The 16,229-nt window shown below is 48.0% G+C and overlaps 1 protein-coding gene across 1 annotated transcript in view; it reads right to left on the bottom strand.

The window, feature by feature from the left end:
* NID2 (nidogen 2) overlaps positions 1-16,229 on the bottom strand; it is a 49,927-nt gene that overhangs the window by 19,260 nt on the left and 14,438 nt on the right. Inside the window, exons 2-9 of the mRNA XM_075331128.1 lie at positions 10,172-10,474; positions 4,586-4,818; positions 3,829-4,445; positions 3,567-3,716; positions 2,816-3,061; positions 2,037-2,237; positions 1,392-1,619; positions 179-325 (exon numbers count right to left, since the gene is read on the bottom strand). Coding sequence (XP_075187243.1) covers positions 179-325; positions 1,392-1,619; positions 2,037-2,237; positions 2,816-3,061; positions 3,567-3,716; positions 3,829-4,445; positions 4,586-4,818; positions 10,172-10,474 — 2,125 coding nt within the window. The remainder of the gene's footprint in view (positions 1-178; positions 326-1,391; positions 1,620-2,036; positions 2,238-2,815; positions 3,062-3,566; positions 3,717-3,828; positions 4,446-4,585; positions 4,819-10,171; positions 10,475-16,229) is intronic.

The raw sequence follows: 16,229 nt of genomic DNA, 5'->3' as shown, positions 1-16,229 counted from the left end.
GGATGGGACATTAGCCATTTGGTTCTAGATCTTTGTACAGCCGCATTATAGGGCAAAAATATTGAAAGTCTCTACCAGTCAGCGTCATTGGATTCAGATCTGCGTCAGTCAGCAGGGGGCGACACTGAGCCCCTGGCGGTATTGTGGACTGGTCGGGGCGGTCTGCGGTTGGACTTACCGGTGCAATCTCTGCCGTCTCCCTGGTAGCCGGTGGCACAGACACAGGAGTAGTTCTGCCCAGATGACGGCTGGCACTGGGCTCGCGTGTCGCAGAGGTGCGTGCCGTCGTAGCACGGACTGACTAGTGTTGGCTCCTGAGCAGAATCTGTGGGCGAGACAAAGGTAGCGGTTCATAAAGTGCAAAACCTCTTGTGTTGTTTGCTCACCCCCTTTTTTTTGGGGGGGGGGGGGGGGCTTTGACCGAGCATCTCTAACAGTGGAACGCCCAATGTGAAGCATTTTGGGAAAAGGAAGGTCACGATCTCACAATGGTCGGAGCAACCAGTCGTCGTGGAGACGCTTTGCTACAATGTATCAGTGCAGGTGAATCAGCAATCCGGAATTTCCAGAGGAACGGAAAACACTGGATACAATTGTAGCAATCCGCTCACCGGTGAGACCGCGGAAAGTAAAAAGGAACAAAATGGATGATGATGATATAGTGAAGACCCCAGTGGTCGGACCACCCCAGCATCAGCTTTAATGATGGAAGAACCCTTTAAACTATAAGCAGGATCCATTCCTCCCAGCAAGCAGTGATCTTAATCCGGTGAATACACTTCCTATTGTTTGGAGGAGTCTATTAGACGGTTGCAGCGGTTTCCCCGGAGCCCCTTGATTTGTGTGACCCCTGTCTGTTCTCCTCTGGTTTCCATTGTTCGGGGTCTTGTCGCCTTTGTTCGGTTCCCTCCTGTTTTTCGGCAGGCCTCGTTCTGTGCCCGGGTGGGAGGGGAAGGATCGCTTTAGCTTTTTTTTTTTTCTGCAACAAAGCCCCTTTTCTGTCCTTTAACTGCCTGAGTAATTTGGCGGCAGCTTACGGGTCAGGAAGTCAAGCAACCTAATGTGCTCCATAAAGCCTCCTGAAGAGCCGAACACAAAGAGGGGCCAGATAAAGATCCCTGCGAGGACAAAGCCCGAGGAAGTCTCAGGGCAAATTACAAGCTTGTGAAATCTGCTGCCTTCATTACAGGGGCGGTGGGGTAAAGCCGCAGTAAATGATTCCACCGCGTACAAAGAGCGGCCGTGTCAGAGGCACCACAGCACACCTCTGTCCTGTACCACAAAGGCAAGTTCCCCTCACTGACAGCAAGCAGAGATCTGAAATAGTGGGGAATGGAAAACCAATCTACAACCCCCCCATGTACAACCCAACATGGGTTTTCAGAATTTACCGTGAATGGAGCCGATGTGACTGGTGATGGCGAAGCGCAGGACTTTCTCGTCCTTGTTGTAGAGGGCGAACATGCGATCCACGGCCAGTTTCTGGGCACTGGGTGGTAACCTCTGGGAATGGCCGCAGTCCTGATAGGTGACATTCTGCTTCAGTCGGTAGGACAGCCTCTGGACTTCATTACTGGCCGACGTCACGGTGTATTCCCGGTAAGCCGTGGAGGTCACAACTGCGAAAAGATATAAAATGAATCTCTAGACAAGCTACAGAGCCAGGAGGGGTTACAGCGAGGAGGGTGGACATGGCGACCCGACACACGAGAGGTCTCCAACCCCCAAATATCTATCGTATCACTGCAAGAACCACACAGACACCATGAGTGTATGATATAATGAGAACCCATCAGTATAGCATCAGCATGACAACATTACCCAAAAAATGGCTTAAATTAGAACCTGAGCTACATCCTGAATTATACTCCAGAGCTGCACTCACTGTTCTGCTGGTGGAGTCACAGAACAGTGAGTGCAGCTCTGGATGTAACTCAGGAGGCTCCACCTTACATCAGGCCTCCCTACTGAGCAGCGGGTTCAGCCTCTGTATATTTCCCCCTCACATGTTACTCATGGGGCATTTTCGGCATTACCTGAACCAGAGTACTGGTAGATTTCATAGTAAGGGTTAATCTGGACACTTGAGGTCTCGGGGATGAAGGGAATTTTCCCTTTAATGGACGTTCTTAAATGGATGTAATTATCGGAATCAAATCCGTCTGCGACTTGAGTGATGTGGACGACTTCTTCTCCGGGGGAAAATATGGCTTCAATGTTGTGGACAAACTTGGCTCCTACGTGAAAAAGAAGAAAGAAGTCATTGTCTGAGCCACTCTCCAGTCCGGATGGAAATGTGCAGGATAGGCCAGAGGTGCAACAGGGGGGATCCCCTCCTCCGGCACCTAACCCGGGATCCTAAGCTCCATGTTCCAAAACCAACAGCAGCCAAGAACCCCCCTCCATTGAGTGTCCAAGCAAAATCAGGCGGCGGGGGGCCCATGCTGGCCCCTTTATACAGACAGCTGTCCCTGCAAAAATTGTCAGGTTTGGCTGATATTTATATAGAGAATGGGTGTTTCACGACTCTTTACTGACGGTAAATGTTGCTGAAAGAAGAATCGGGCATATTGGTTCAACATGCCTGATCCTTTTCAACGTGTATGAAGAGAGACGTAGCTGTCAACTATTACTGCCGATCCCACTCGCTTGCAGGAATGCTTAGCTCTTACCGGGGAGAGGGGAGTATGCCGCTACCAGACTGGTCATGTTAAAGTCAAGTATGTCAGATCCTCCTTATCCTCAGCCCTTGAATTATACGTATAGAATAGTTTGCAGTTATTTCTACGAACGATACACAGATCCGAAAACTCACCAGTTATGCTGAATCCATTCTGAAATCCGGGTTTTTCCAGTGCAAAAAGCCACCCAAAAAGTCCTCCGATGGCAGTTAGTGGGGTCAGTGACCAGGAAGCGGGCTCCGGGACCTGACTGATGGCGGTGTACGCTCTTCCGTCATTCACAACGATGTACGCATGCAGATCAATGCCGTCAAAGCTGACGGGCGTCTGTCCCACCAGCAGGTTCCCGCTCACTTTCCCATTGACCCTGTGTGGAGCACCTGACAAGACAAACAACACGACTTTTGGGGTTAAGCAATAAAAATGGAGCCACCATCAGCTCAGACGCTGGATCAGTCCACGTCAATAAGACAAGTTTGTCAAGTCAAGTTTACATGGATGGTGCAAAGAAGCAAAGGGCTTGTCTACAAGTAGAAAAACATTACTCCGCACGTCCCAAGTTTGGCCATAGACTTGGGGCGACTGTTTGTTGGACGTGGGAGATGGCCAATCCAACAACTTTTCTCCTCCAAATCTATATGGTCAACTCCAAGATAAAAATCAATGGTCAGAAATCCCCAGCACCTCTTATCTGGGGGAAACAAAAGGATCCATGTTTTCTGTAGGGGCAATCTGCAGAGGAAAGATCCCCATACAGTTTGTGCTGCTGCAACGATTGATGGGTCGTATAGTCACCAGCACTCATTATTGGTCAAAGTAGTAGACTTCTCAGCTCCTTTGGGAATAAAACAGATTGCCAGGCGAGTTTGTGCTTGGTGCCATTACCTTTGGGCAGGCAGTGCACCCCATTGCCGTAGTAGTTGTCCTGGCAGTGACAGCAGAATCCCGTTGCGTAGTCCGCACAGAAAGCATATTGTGAGCAGTAACCGGGTCTCCTCTCGCAGGTCTCTCGACTCACGGGGTTAAAGGTGAGCACTAGGGACAAGGAGAATGGAAGCAAAATGGTAACTCGTGTCTATTGTATCAAACAATGTCCCAGAGACCCAGATGGCTGTAATACCGCGGTACCATGATGGTATGAGCTTACCGTCAGCATCAAGTTCACCTTCCTCATCGTATCCATAAATACGGCCACCCCTGTAGACCTTTGGGTTCTGTTGATCAACTTGCGGGTTTGGGGTCACATCGGCAACGTCCCCAATTTTTGGCTCGGACGGATATTCTCGGGTCTCGTAAGAAGGAGCATTTCCAAGATCTCGGTTTTCGGAAGGCTGGATCTGAGGTTCCCCGAAGTGGTCACCTCTGCCATACGGGGTCCAGTTTGGCTCTTCCTGAGATGGAGGTAAAGGGTTGTTTGACGGCTCGTACGGTAATGACTCCTGTTCTGCCTCTTCTGCAGTAACTATCGTGGCGGGATCATCAATGTCCAGGAATCCACCATTTGTGTTTTCGGTAGTGGGCTGCTCTGTCGTCTGCCCGGGGGAGTAGTCTCCGTCTGTGTCATCGTAATTGTCTTCATAGTTGTTCTCCCCATTGAATTGATTTTCTTGGTCTTCTTCTGGAAAATCATTGTGGGAGTTGATCAGTGGTATGAACCTTTCTTGGGCATGGACGTTCACCACTTTAGCTGGTATGACATTGTCTAATTCTGAAATGCTGCCGATATGGAAGACCCAGACTCCTGGGACCCCCACGTTACTTGATCTAAGGACAAAAAATAGGTATTTAGATAGAGAAAATTCAAGGCAAAGCTCTATTGACTGGCACCAACATTTCTGCAGTAATTGATCAGATCACATTGAGTGGTCTCGAGTCAGCCATATTTACCGCAGGGTCGTACTTACTGATACAGGTTCTTCACAGATTGTTCACTGTTGGTGACACTATAGAAAGGAGCTTCCCTCTTTAAGATTTCCGATTCTCCTCTGCTAAATCCTACTCGGGCCGGCAGTTCGAGTTGGACGTTGTAGGATTCTTTTGGCCTGGTCCCAAAAAACTGGAGCCCATGTTCAGGGTACAGGAATATGGCATAGGAATCGGACTCGTCGTAGGCCAGCACTGCCTGGAATGTGTTAAACTGCAGAAAGAAAAAGTTTTAGAAAGAAAAATCAACTTGTAACTTAGAGGATGGCCATGGGCCTACCGGTGACCCTACAGTGAAAGACAGGTCAATCCTTACCATCTGTAATGACGGACAGATAGCAAAAACTGATGGGATGATAAATAAAGTATAACCTAGCGCTGTGAAGCCAGACAGAGTCTAGGACAAGTAATAGTGCTGCCGTGGGGTTAGATGGTGCCCATTGCGGTACCAGAGTTAGCATGGTGCATAAATTGCAATGCCATAAGTTGTCCACTGAAAAAAATATTAAACTGTAAAGGACAACACTGTAAACCACAATATAGTGATCGTAAAGTATTAGTTTGGCTTTGTATTAAGTATTCAGCCCAAAATATGCAAATTTAAGATCAACCTTAGCCATAAAAATGCTGAAAGGACTCTGTAAAAAGTATTACAATCAAATACTATACTGCCCCCTATTGGCAAAATCCATAGGAAAAACAATGTCACATAGAAATAGATATCTTCTGTACAAAACTAGACTGCTTAATTAAGCCTACGGGAACAGAGTGCAAAAAGTATAAGAATTCGGCATATGAACCAGCCCCAATGACAATGCAAACATTTTGACAAACCTTTTTCATTGCCTAACCCTGCAGATTTATTGAGAGTTTACATTCATCCCTAAAAATGTATGCCCGGGATTGGTGATCTCTAACTTTGGGATTTTGCCCCTTTGCTTTAAGTGGCAGCCCCGCAGGAAGATGATTCGAGACCAGAAGAATGTCGCTGCCAAATTACTTCTTGGAAGTGTTGGTTTTGATCACGCGGAGCGGCCGGCCGTGCGCCTCATTAGGGTTTAATTCTTTAAACTACTGAGCGGCTGCAGCTTGCACGTCCCTCAAACAATGGATCAAAGAGCGCCAGCAGGGACACTTCCGTTACTCAGGACACCGGCCCTAAACGGCGGGAGCTGAAAGGGGATCAAGTGCCAACAACTCAGAAAATAGAAGTCTCACACAGATGGAGAAGTCTGAGAGTCAGGACTCTATCATGTGTAGAGCCGTCGTATGAAATATTCAAAGAATCCGGCAGTGCTGAAGAAGAAAAAAAAGTGGCATCTTCAGGTTAAAGCATGTGCCACCTGTGCTGGGCTCCAATAATTGCTATACATATCAAAATGACTGACCCGCCACCCCAGGAACCAGCTCCAACACAGTATTCAGGGGCCAAGAAGGTACCAAAAAAAGAAACAGGAATCTACCGCAGCTAGATAAATGTTCGCGGAACCCTTTGGAGTCAGGATGAACGGCCGACGTTGGGGAAAGTGATTTCTTTTTTTCTTACGAGTTGCTCAATCTTTTGCCCATTTTGTGATGGCTGATGAACTACGTGAAGTTTTGTTTCCATTTGGGAAGAAAAAAAAATTACATGGGAAAAGGAATGCCATGAAATTCCAGCCGACTTTGCAAGTTCATCAATGTTCTAATGCCGATCTTCAAGAAGAAAATGGAACGAAAAATCATCAAGACGTTCTGGAAGATCGCTGTCGGACCACTGATGAACTTGTGGAGATGACTTGAATTTCCTGTCAGTAGCATGAAACAAGTTGCAGCTAAAGTTGTGACCCGCAACAACAGGTTCTGATCTGTTTTTTGCCCGACGGGAAACAAGACTTCATAGCCAAATGTTCTAGCTGTGAATTGGCCATCCCAAAATAGTGAAAAATTGGCTCCAACAACATTGGTTGTAATACTGGTTCCACAAACATTCACCAAGTAGCTGAAACTACAAGCTCCCCGCTGCCCTCCTTTGCCACCCCCCCCCCGTCCTGTCCGCTCCCACTGTCCTGCCCGCCCTTTGCCCCGCTGTCCTGCACGCCCTTCGCCCCGCTGTCCTGCACGCCCTTCGCCCCGCTGTCCTGCACGCCCTTCGCCCCGCTGTCCTGCCCGCCCTTCGCCCCGCTGTCCTGCCCGCCCTTCGCCCCGCTGTCCTGCACGCCCTTCGCCCCGCTGTCCTGCCCGCCCTTCGCCCCGCTGTCCTGCCCGCCCTTCGCCCCGCTGTCCTGCCCGCCCTTCGCCCCACTGTCCTGCCCGCCCTTCGCCCCACTGTCCTGGCCGCCCTTCGCCCCATTGTCCTGCACGCCCTTCGCCCCACTGTCCTGCACGCCCTTCGCCCCACTGTCCTGCACGCCCTTCGCCCCACTGTCCTGCACGCCCATCGCCCCACTGTCCTGCCCGCCCTTCGCCCCGCTGTCCTGCCCGCCCTTCGCCCCGCTGTCCTGCCCGCCTTCACCCTGCAGAGAAGACATCATTCCTACTCAGTATGACTTCTTTCTAACGCTATCGCGGTTTTAGCAGAGGACTGTGCAAAATAAATTGTCATCTAAAACACAAAGGACCCGCTTTGTCCACGATTAAAATGACAGTGAAGAATCCGATGTTTGACCATGGAGAATGTCTTCTGTTGATACTTGCAAACATCAATCTTAGTCTTGCCCATCTTCAAAATATCGAAGTCTTAGAAGCTGAATATTTCGTTCCTATAAACTTTTTAGAGATTTTTTTGTTAGGCGACTTCTGTCTCAATATTAAGGATTTGGGGACATACTCTATGTTTATTAGCACCACAGCCATATCATATTCGCTGAGGTGGCCGCTTCTATTGCGGGATCATACGGTGGCTGCGGTGCTGGTCATGTGCGTTCGCCGGAGGCAGGGATGGAAGCCATTGTCTCTAATGACGTGAGCCTCAACATGGAGATGTGAATGTTTGCAATCAGCTCAGTGTTAATAACAATTTGACTAAATGACTTAAGGTCTCCGTTTCTGGGCAGGATTGAGGGGCATTATATCATCGCCACAGTTTTGTGCGTCTTAATCCCCCTCCCCCACCAGGATGGCTGTCCGCCAAACCATCCTGGCCGTCTCTCCCATACAGAGGAGCGCTCGCTCCGTCGTGAGACTCGAACTGTTGCTAGACATGTCTGGCGGTGGCTTATCTCATGTTGGAGTCTTTATCTCCATTGACAATCATTTACACTGGACTCCGTGTCGTCAGGTTCGGCCAACATTAAATAGGTATAAGATCTAAAGCCCCCCGTACACAAGAGGTCAATACAACATGGCGGGTCTCTCATCAACAGTGCCAGACCCCACCATGAGTCAGATCTGGTTTTGTAACTAAGCTCTATTTCTCCAGCAGCGCCCCCACAGGTGAAATGAAGCATTACCTTTTAGGGTCCTCCTGAGCTGCTCACCATTTGGCCCAATAGTGAGGTCCTGAATAATTTACGAAACCAATTCTCAAAGTCGGCCACGAAATTCTCATTCCCACAACCCCCACAACTGAGAAGAATTCCAGTAACAGAATCTGTGGCAATAAATCGGAGGGGCCGCCATTAGCTACGCTCGCCAGGTTACGTGAGAAGAATTTCTTCCATATGTCGAATGAGCCGCGAGGACGGTCCCGATCCGACATCATGTGTGCAGCTGTGTCACCATCTTACACGGGATTTCATACCAGAAAACTCACTGTACAAGGGTTTTACGTTGGTATTTTCTATAAAAACACAAACCTTTCCTCCAGCTACAAATTAGCCTTGTCCAAATAAACTTAACGTCATCTCAAAATGTTTCCTCCACTGGCGGCTCTGCACTTGATCTTGGTGGGGGGGCATATAATAATGACTTTCTGAGTAACACACGCAGCGGAGTATGTACTCAGTTTGGAAATGACAGTCGCTGCGGGCGATCTCAGGGGGGGAAAAACAATTTTAAGCCACAAAAATGGGAACAAGATGAAATGAATGGAAAGAAAAAAAAAAAGTCGGGACATTTGCATTCAATGGTGCGTACGAGTTTAACAGTAGTCTTGCACTTTATGTTTGCGCTTGGGATTTGAGGATAAAGAGCACTTAATATAGGAAGAGAGATCTAAAGATTCAAGGAGGACACTTACTGACTCTTGTTGACTCAGCTGGAAGAGGTCAAGTAAAACGAAGGGTCAAATTCCCAGGGGTATTAGGGAACGGGAAGGAAAAACTTTCATTTTGAAGTATAAAGTGAGGTCAGAAGACTTTGCCACATCGGGATGGGTTACGCTAAAGGGGGCCGCACATTGTAAGGCAGACTCGTGGGGTCAGTCGGGTCCAAGCATAAAAAAATCAAGAAATGAATCTCGCTAACCTCCCAATAAGACTGTGCTGGGCTCGTGCTTATAAGCAGTAGCTAATCAGAACAAGCCGAGCCATGGCATTGAGTGGTAGAGAGCAGCCCGAGCCAAAGGAAAAACAGGAGCCAAAAACGTAGCCAAAAGGCCACCAAGCATCAACTTAGTACTTAGTACCATAGCCAAAAGTGAATAAAAAAAGTCTATGGAGCCTCTGTTAGGAGTCTCGACACAGAAACTAGCCAGATATCCCTCCGGGAGGGACAAGGGTGAGGGGCAATACCCCGAAACAGCTGTCTGTGGATGGATACCTGGCCTTGGTGTTTCCCTTGTTATATCTTTATAACATCTGTCAAAGGATTAGATATTGACTAAAAGGGCCACTTAATATGGTGGTTATGGTGGTCTCCTAAAAAGAGCTACTCCTTAGCTAGGTCCTTCCCGGAGGGGCATCTGGCTAGTTTCTGTGCCGAGACTCCTAACAGAGGCTCCACGGACTTTTTTGATTTGCATATTTCCCAGGGGGCAATGCACCTATGATTTCACTGTGTTGAGCGCCGTTGCTGGCTGCCGGCAGTGTTTTTTCTGGCTGGTCTCCCCGAGATCAGTGATTGTTTTGTCTTGTTGGTCTACTAGGCATTGCTCCCACCTGGCCAAAATCCTACTCCACACTGATGAGGGGCAATACCCCGAAACAGCTGTCTGTGGATGGATACCTGGCCTTGGTATTTCCCTTGTCATATCTTTAAACTCGTCAAAAGCTGGATATTGACGAAAAGGGCCACTTAATATGGTGGTTATGGTGGTCTCCTAAAAAGAGCCACTCCTTGGCTGGGTCCTTCCCGGAGGGATATCTGGCTATTTTCTGTGTCGAGACTCCTAACAGAGGCTCCACGGACTTTTTTGATTTGCATATTTCCCAGGGGGCAATGCACCTAGGATTTCACTGTGTTGAGCGCCCTCGTTGGCTGCCGCCAGTGTTTTCTCTGGCTGGTCTCCCCGAGATCAGTGATTGTTTTGTCTTACAACCAAAAGTGAAGGATTTGAGTCGTGAGGTTATAGTGAATGCCATCTTACCAACACATAAAAAAAAAACCCTCTCTCATTGTTAGGCAAAGCGTGAGTTGTGTACCTATAGCAACCAAAGAAACATATTGACAAACATTTGAATTCAAATTTGTGAACATTCCGCACTCACCTTGTTGGACGGCTCGGAATGTCTCGTCACCTCCTCGTACGGCCCCACGTTCTCCCACGTCACCAACACCACATTGATGGGAGAGAAGGCGGCCTCTGGGAATCCTCGCTCGATCTGTCTGGCCGCCGTACTCAGAATTTCAGGTGAATTGTCCTGGCGGTAGTAAATCTTCCCTCTGCCGTTACTTGTGTCTATATCGGATAGGAATGGGGCAATCACTGGGAAATCGGTGGGGAAGCCATCGTCCACATACTGCGTCTCTCGGGGGAAGTCTTGGGGGGAGATGATTCCATTGGTCCCTACCTGAAATAAGAAAAAAAAGAAATTTTATTTTAAATTTTGCCTAATTAGCCCCTTAGCCTATAGAACATTGACTGTGGTGGTCTTCAAATGTACTTTATCCTTGTACTGCAGAAATATCTATTTTTTTACTATGTATTCTTCCTGTTAGTGAATGCACACATTACTAGAATATAAACAATCACCTATCCGTAGCAGATACGGATCACCGGGGGTCTAAAGGCAGAAAACCGTCCAAATGATAGTCGCAAAGGGACCACCTATTTTCGATGCAGATGTTCAACACTGAGGTTTACGGACCCTTATCCGAGCCTCTTCCTGGTTGCGTGAAAGCCAATTTTACATATTCACATTTTTCAATTGTTTCCTCCCTTGTAGTGTTTACAAATAAAGCTGAAATCCGGACAAGAAATGTATAACATTGCACATGTGTGACACGTTGTTCCAGTTGTTAGCGCGGGGCTGCTCTGGAGCACAGTGCCCTTGGAAGGACAGATTGTACTACAGCTTGTTGCCAACACAAGACGTCTGTAAGTCAGCTGGAGAGAGACCCCTACAAAGCACAGAGGCGTCATACAGGGTTAAACGATTGCTGCTTTATTATAGCAAAACCCGTGCTTCCCCTGTATACATGGTGCGTGCATTCACTGCAGCAGAGACCAATAACCTAGTCATCGAGAGGGGTCTTCCATCAAAGCTTAGGAACAATGTGCCAAAACTGAGGGACATCAACTCATACAGAGTCCTCAAACTACAAAAGTGTTTGTCCTTCAGACACCAGTGTAAACTTGGGCCAAAAAAGTCCAACGAGGTCAGCCTTCCTTAAAAATAAAAATAGGTAGTGTAAAATCTTATAGTCAAAAATGCGGCGCCCTAATCTTCATCACTCCGAGCAGGACAGATACACTGGAAGACGACATGACTCAGTTCATCCAACCATTCGTGGTTCTCAATGAGTGGGATTTAGGAATTTATAGAAACCAAACTCGAAGGCAACAAACGAGACAGAGAGGCGTTGTGATGTCATGAGACAGACACACAAGCGGCAGCATCATTCATGGAGAAATGCGTCCTCCTTCCGGAGCAAAAATTCCATCTCAAGACTGTAATGAATCCAAAACTGGAGCAAATTCAGCAAGTGATTGAATGACTACATAGACTCCCATTGTGTGCAGAGTCTCGGACGGTCCAACACCCGGCGAATGTCATTACCCTCCTGCCTGAAATGCCGGCCGATGGCAGGAATGCTCGGCATGTCTACATATAAAAAGTGCTAGAACGTTCATGGCCACAGTCCTCTGCAACCCAGAGATATGAAAAGCCGACTGGACACTGTGAACCCCACATGTATTGTGTCAATGAGCCAACATTTCCAGAGTATTACTAAACAGGCATTTGATGGTCCTGTCTGCCATTGAACCCCAAGTAACAGTGTGTCTTTTGCCAGGGACCCCAAGCATCAGTCTGGACCTAAAACCCATCATACTGAACTGAGATCTCAAAAGGGCCATTATACAGATACTTGGTTTCAGGGGCGGAACGATCATGGTTGCAGGAGGCCCGCCGGCCCTAGCCCCTACTTCAGCTGGAGGTGCGTCCAAGGGCGTACATCCACCTGAAATGCATCATGGTGCAGAGACCCGTCAGGTCCCTCCACTTTGATATAGCACACACGACGATGAAGGCTGCCAACCACTGTGGGCCGGCTATAGAGGAAGACGTCATGTGACATGGGAGCTGGGGAGGTGGTGGGTACAATATATACCAGCAGGTGGACAATATATACCAGGAGGGGTTTAGGAGAAGACGTTATATACCAGGTGGGGGACAGGAGAGGAACATACAATATATACCAGGTGGTGGACAGTATATACCAGGAGGTGCCCAATAGATCAATACATATATACCAGGAGGGGGACAGGAGAGAAACATATAAACAAGGAGGGGGACAGTATGTACCAGGAGGGGCCCCAGAAGAGGAACATATATACCAGTAGGAGGACAGTTTATACCAGGAGGGGAACAGTATATATCAGGAGGGGCCCAGGAGAGAAACATATATAGCAAGAGGAGGACAGTATATACCAGGAGGTTCCCCAGGATGGGGGACATATTTACTAGGATGGGGGACTTATATACCAGGATGGGGGACTTATATAACAGAATGGGGGGTTTATATACCAGGATGTGCCCAGGATGCGGACATATATACCAGGATGTGCCCAGGATGGGGCATATATGCCATGAAGAGGGACATTACTACATAATGGGGGTAGGGCCACTCGTATGTCTTTATATGATTTAGAACGCCAACTGTATACATACATAAATCTAACCAACATGCAGGGATGGTGGGGGGGGGGCAGGTTCAAATTTTGCACTCGGGCCCATCGAACTCTAGTTATGCCGATGCTTGGTTTGTTACTGAACTGGCAAACAAGATGTACTAACCAAAAAATTCTAGAGAAGTAATTGACAGGAACATGAAGCATCAATGTGCCATTGTGTTGTTGGGCTTGCATGCCAAATTAGACCCCAAGTATCAGCATTCTGAGATCTAAGTGTCAGTGTGTCCCATTATTTACCAAGAATCCAAAACTGACTGTCACTGGTTGAAAAGCTAAAAAGGCCAGTGTGCCAGTAATGTGCCATTAAGTGTCAGCATGCAACTGATAAGGAGCTTCAAAAGTGCCAAAAGGGTATTACAGGTATTAAAAGTGCTTAGGGTATCACGGAGGACCACTGGACTGGGACCCCAACTCCCAGACTATTAAACGCTGACCCTTGCCAGAATTCCTCATTGTACTGGGACCTAAAGTGTCAGCATCGTTTTGGGTTCCAGGACTGAGTACAAATGTGTCACTGGTAAGGAAGCCAAAATACCAGAGTGTGCCACTGGATACGAGCAGCAAGAATCAGCACGTGATCAATCTGGGATCTCCAGGGGTCCCAGGCCGATGCCATGCTGACACTTAGGCCAGGCTGGACTGACTCCGATGCCATGCTGACACTTAGGCCAGGCTGGACTGACTCCGCTGCCATGCTGACACTTAGGCCAGGCTGGACTGACTCCGATGCCATGCTGACACTTAGGCCAGGCTGGACTGACTCCGCTGCCATGCTGACACTTAGGCCAGGCTGGACTGACTCCGATGCCATGCTGACACTTAGGCCAGGCTGGACTGACTCCGATGCCATGCTGACACTTAGGCCAGGCTGGACTGACTCCGATGCCATGCTGACACTTCGGCCAGGCTGGACTGACTCCGCTGCCATGCTGACACTTAGGCCAGGCTGGACTGACTCCGATGCCATGCTGACACTTAGGCCAGGCTGGACTGACTCCGATGCCATGCTGACACTTAGGCCAGGCTGGACTGACTCTGATGCCATGCTGACACTTAGGCCAGGCTGGACTGACTCCGATGCCATGCTGACACTTAGGCCAGGCTGGACTGACTCCGCTGCCATGCTGACACTTAGGCCAGGCTGGACTGACTCCGATGCCATGCTGACACTTAGGCCAGGCTGGACTAACTCCGATGCCATGCTGACACTTAGGCCAGGCTGGACTGACTCCGATGCCATGCTGGACTGGCTCCTCCTCGTCAGTCTGCAGTGTTCTGGGATCCGAGGCGTCGGAGGCCACCATCCTTCCCTGAGATCTGATGTTGTAACAGACTAATAGACTCCATGTTTCACAACTTTACTACACAACACATTTCCCTGGAGTGATATTTTTTGGAAACAGGAAAAAAAAAAAAAGAGGAGGAGGCCGCGTCTCCCAGGCTAAACAGTATAGACACTGTAGTAGTGATATTTCCTGGCGACAGATACAGTAAAATGAGCCTCAGGCACAAAACATGGACGTCTGCCAGCGGTGGAGCCCACAAGCGCTCCTCCATGTAATCCCAGAGAATAGAAGGCAACAATAGGCGCCACTGATACAAGGGAAGCTCATTAATGCTGCCATATAGTGACACTGGAAACATGAGACGCTGGAAGATACATTGTAGCAAATCACAAAATCACAGGGATCAATCACCATCATATAAAGTATTTTCAGAAAATTGTTATCAGACATTACCATTGTGGAGCATCGCTGAGGCTATAACTGAGCGCAGGTGCGGGGCGGGCACTGCTCAGTCACAGCATGGGGCCGCGCTCATAAAGAATGGGAGGGATAGGACAACATAGCATTACATAACTCCACGTCCATTCATAGTGTCATGTGCTGCATACAGTAATACTATGGCACGCTCCACACTATACACATGTGCTGCATACAGTAATACTATGGCACGCTGCACACTATACACATGTGCTGCATACAGTAATACTATGGCACGCTCCACACTATACACATGTGCTGTATACAGTAATACTATGGCACGCTCCACACTATACACATGTGCTGTATACAGTAATACTATGGCACGCTCCACACTATACACATGTGCTGTATACAGTAATACTATGGCACGCTCCACACTATACACATGTGCTGCATACAGTAATACTATGGCACGCTCCACACTATACACATGTGCTGTATACAGTAATACTATGGCACGCTCCACACTATACACATGTGCTGTATACAGTAATACTATGGCACGCTCCACACTATACACATGTGCTGTATACAGTAATACTATGGCACGCTCCACACTATACACATGTGCTGCATACAGTAATACTATGGCACGCTGCACACTATACACATGTGCTGCATACAGTAATACTATGGCACACTCCACACTATACACATGTGCTGCATACAGTAATACTATGGCACGCTGCACACTATACACATGTGCTGCATACAGTAATACTATGGCACGCTCCACACTATACACATGTGCTGCATACAGTAATACTATGGCACGCTGCACACTATACACATGTGCTGCATACAGTAATACTATGGCACGCTCCACACTATACACATGTGCTGTATACAGTAATACTATGGCACGCTCCACACTATACACATGTGCTGTATACAGTAATACTATGGCACGCTCCACACTATACACATGTGCTGCATACAGTAATACTATGGCACGCTGCACACTATACACATGTGCTGCATACAGTAATACTATGGCACACTCCACACTATACACATGTGCTGCATACAGTAATACTATGGCACGCTCCACACTATACACATGTGCTGCATACAGTAATACTATGGCACGCTCCACACTATACACATGTGCTGCATACAGTAATACTATGGCACGCTGCACACTATACACATGTGCTGTATACAGTAATACTATGGCACGCTCCACACTATACACATGTGCTGCATACAGTAATATTATGGCACGCTGCACACTATACACATGTGCTGTATACAGTAATACTATGGCACGCTGCACACTATACACATGTGCTGCATACAGTAATACTATGGCACGCTGCACACTATACACATGTGCTGCATACAGTAATACTATGGCACGCTGCACACTATACACATGTGCTGCATACAGTAATACTATGGCACGCTGCACACTATACACATGTGCTGTATACAGTAATACTATGGCACGCTGCACACTATACACATGTGCTGCATACAGTAATACTATGGCACGCTGCACACTATACACATGTGCTGTATACAGTAATACTATGGCACGCTCCACACTATACACATGTGCTGCATACAGTAATACTATGGCACGCTCCACACTATACACATGTGCTGCATACAGTAATACTATGGCACGCTGCACACTATACA

Source organism: Anomaloglossus baeobatrachus, chromosome 12, assembly GCF_048569485.1.
Source record: "Anomaloglossus baeobatrachus isolate aAnoBae1 chromosome 12, aAnoBae1.hap1, whole genome shotgun sequence".
Classification (NCBI taxonomy): domain Eukaryota; kingdom Metazoa; phylum Chordata; class Amphibia; order Anura; family Aromobatidae; genus Anomaloglossus; species Anomaloglossus baeobatrachus.
Note: the sequence above shows the minus strand (reverse complement) of the source record. Positions and strands in the feature narration are given on the sequence as shown.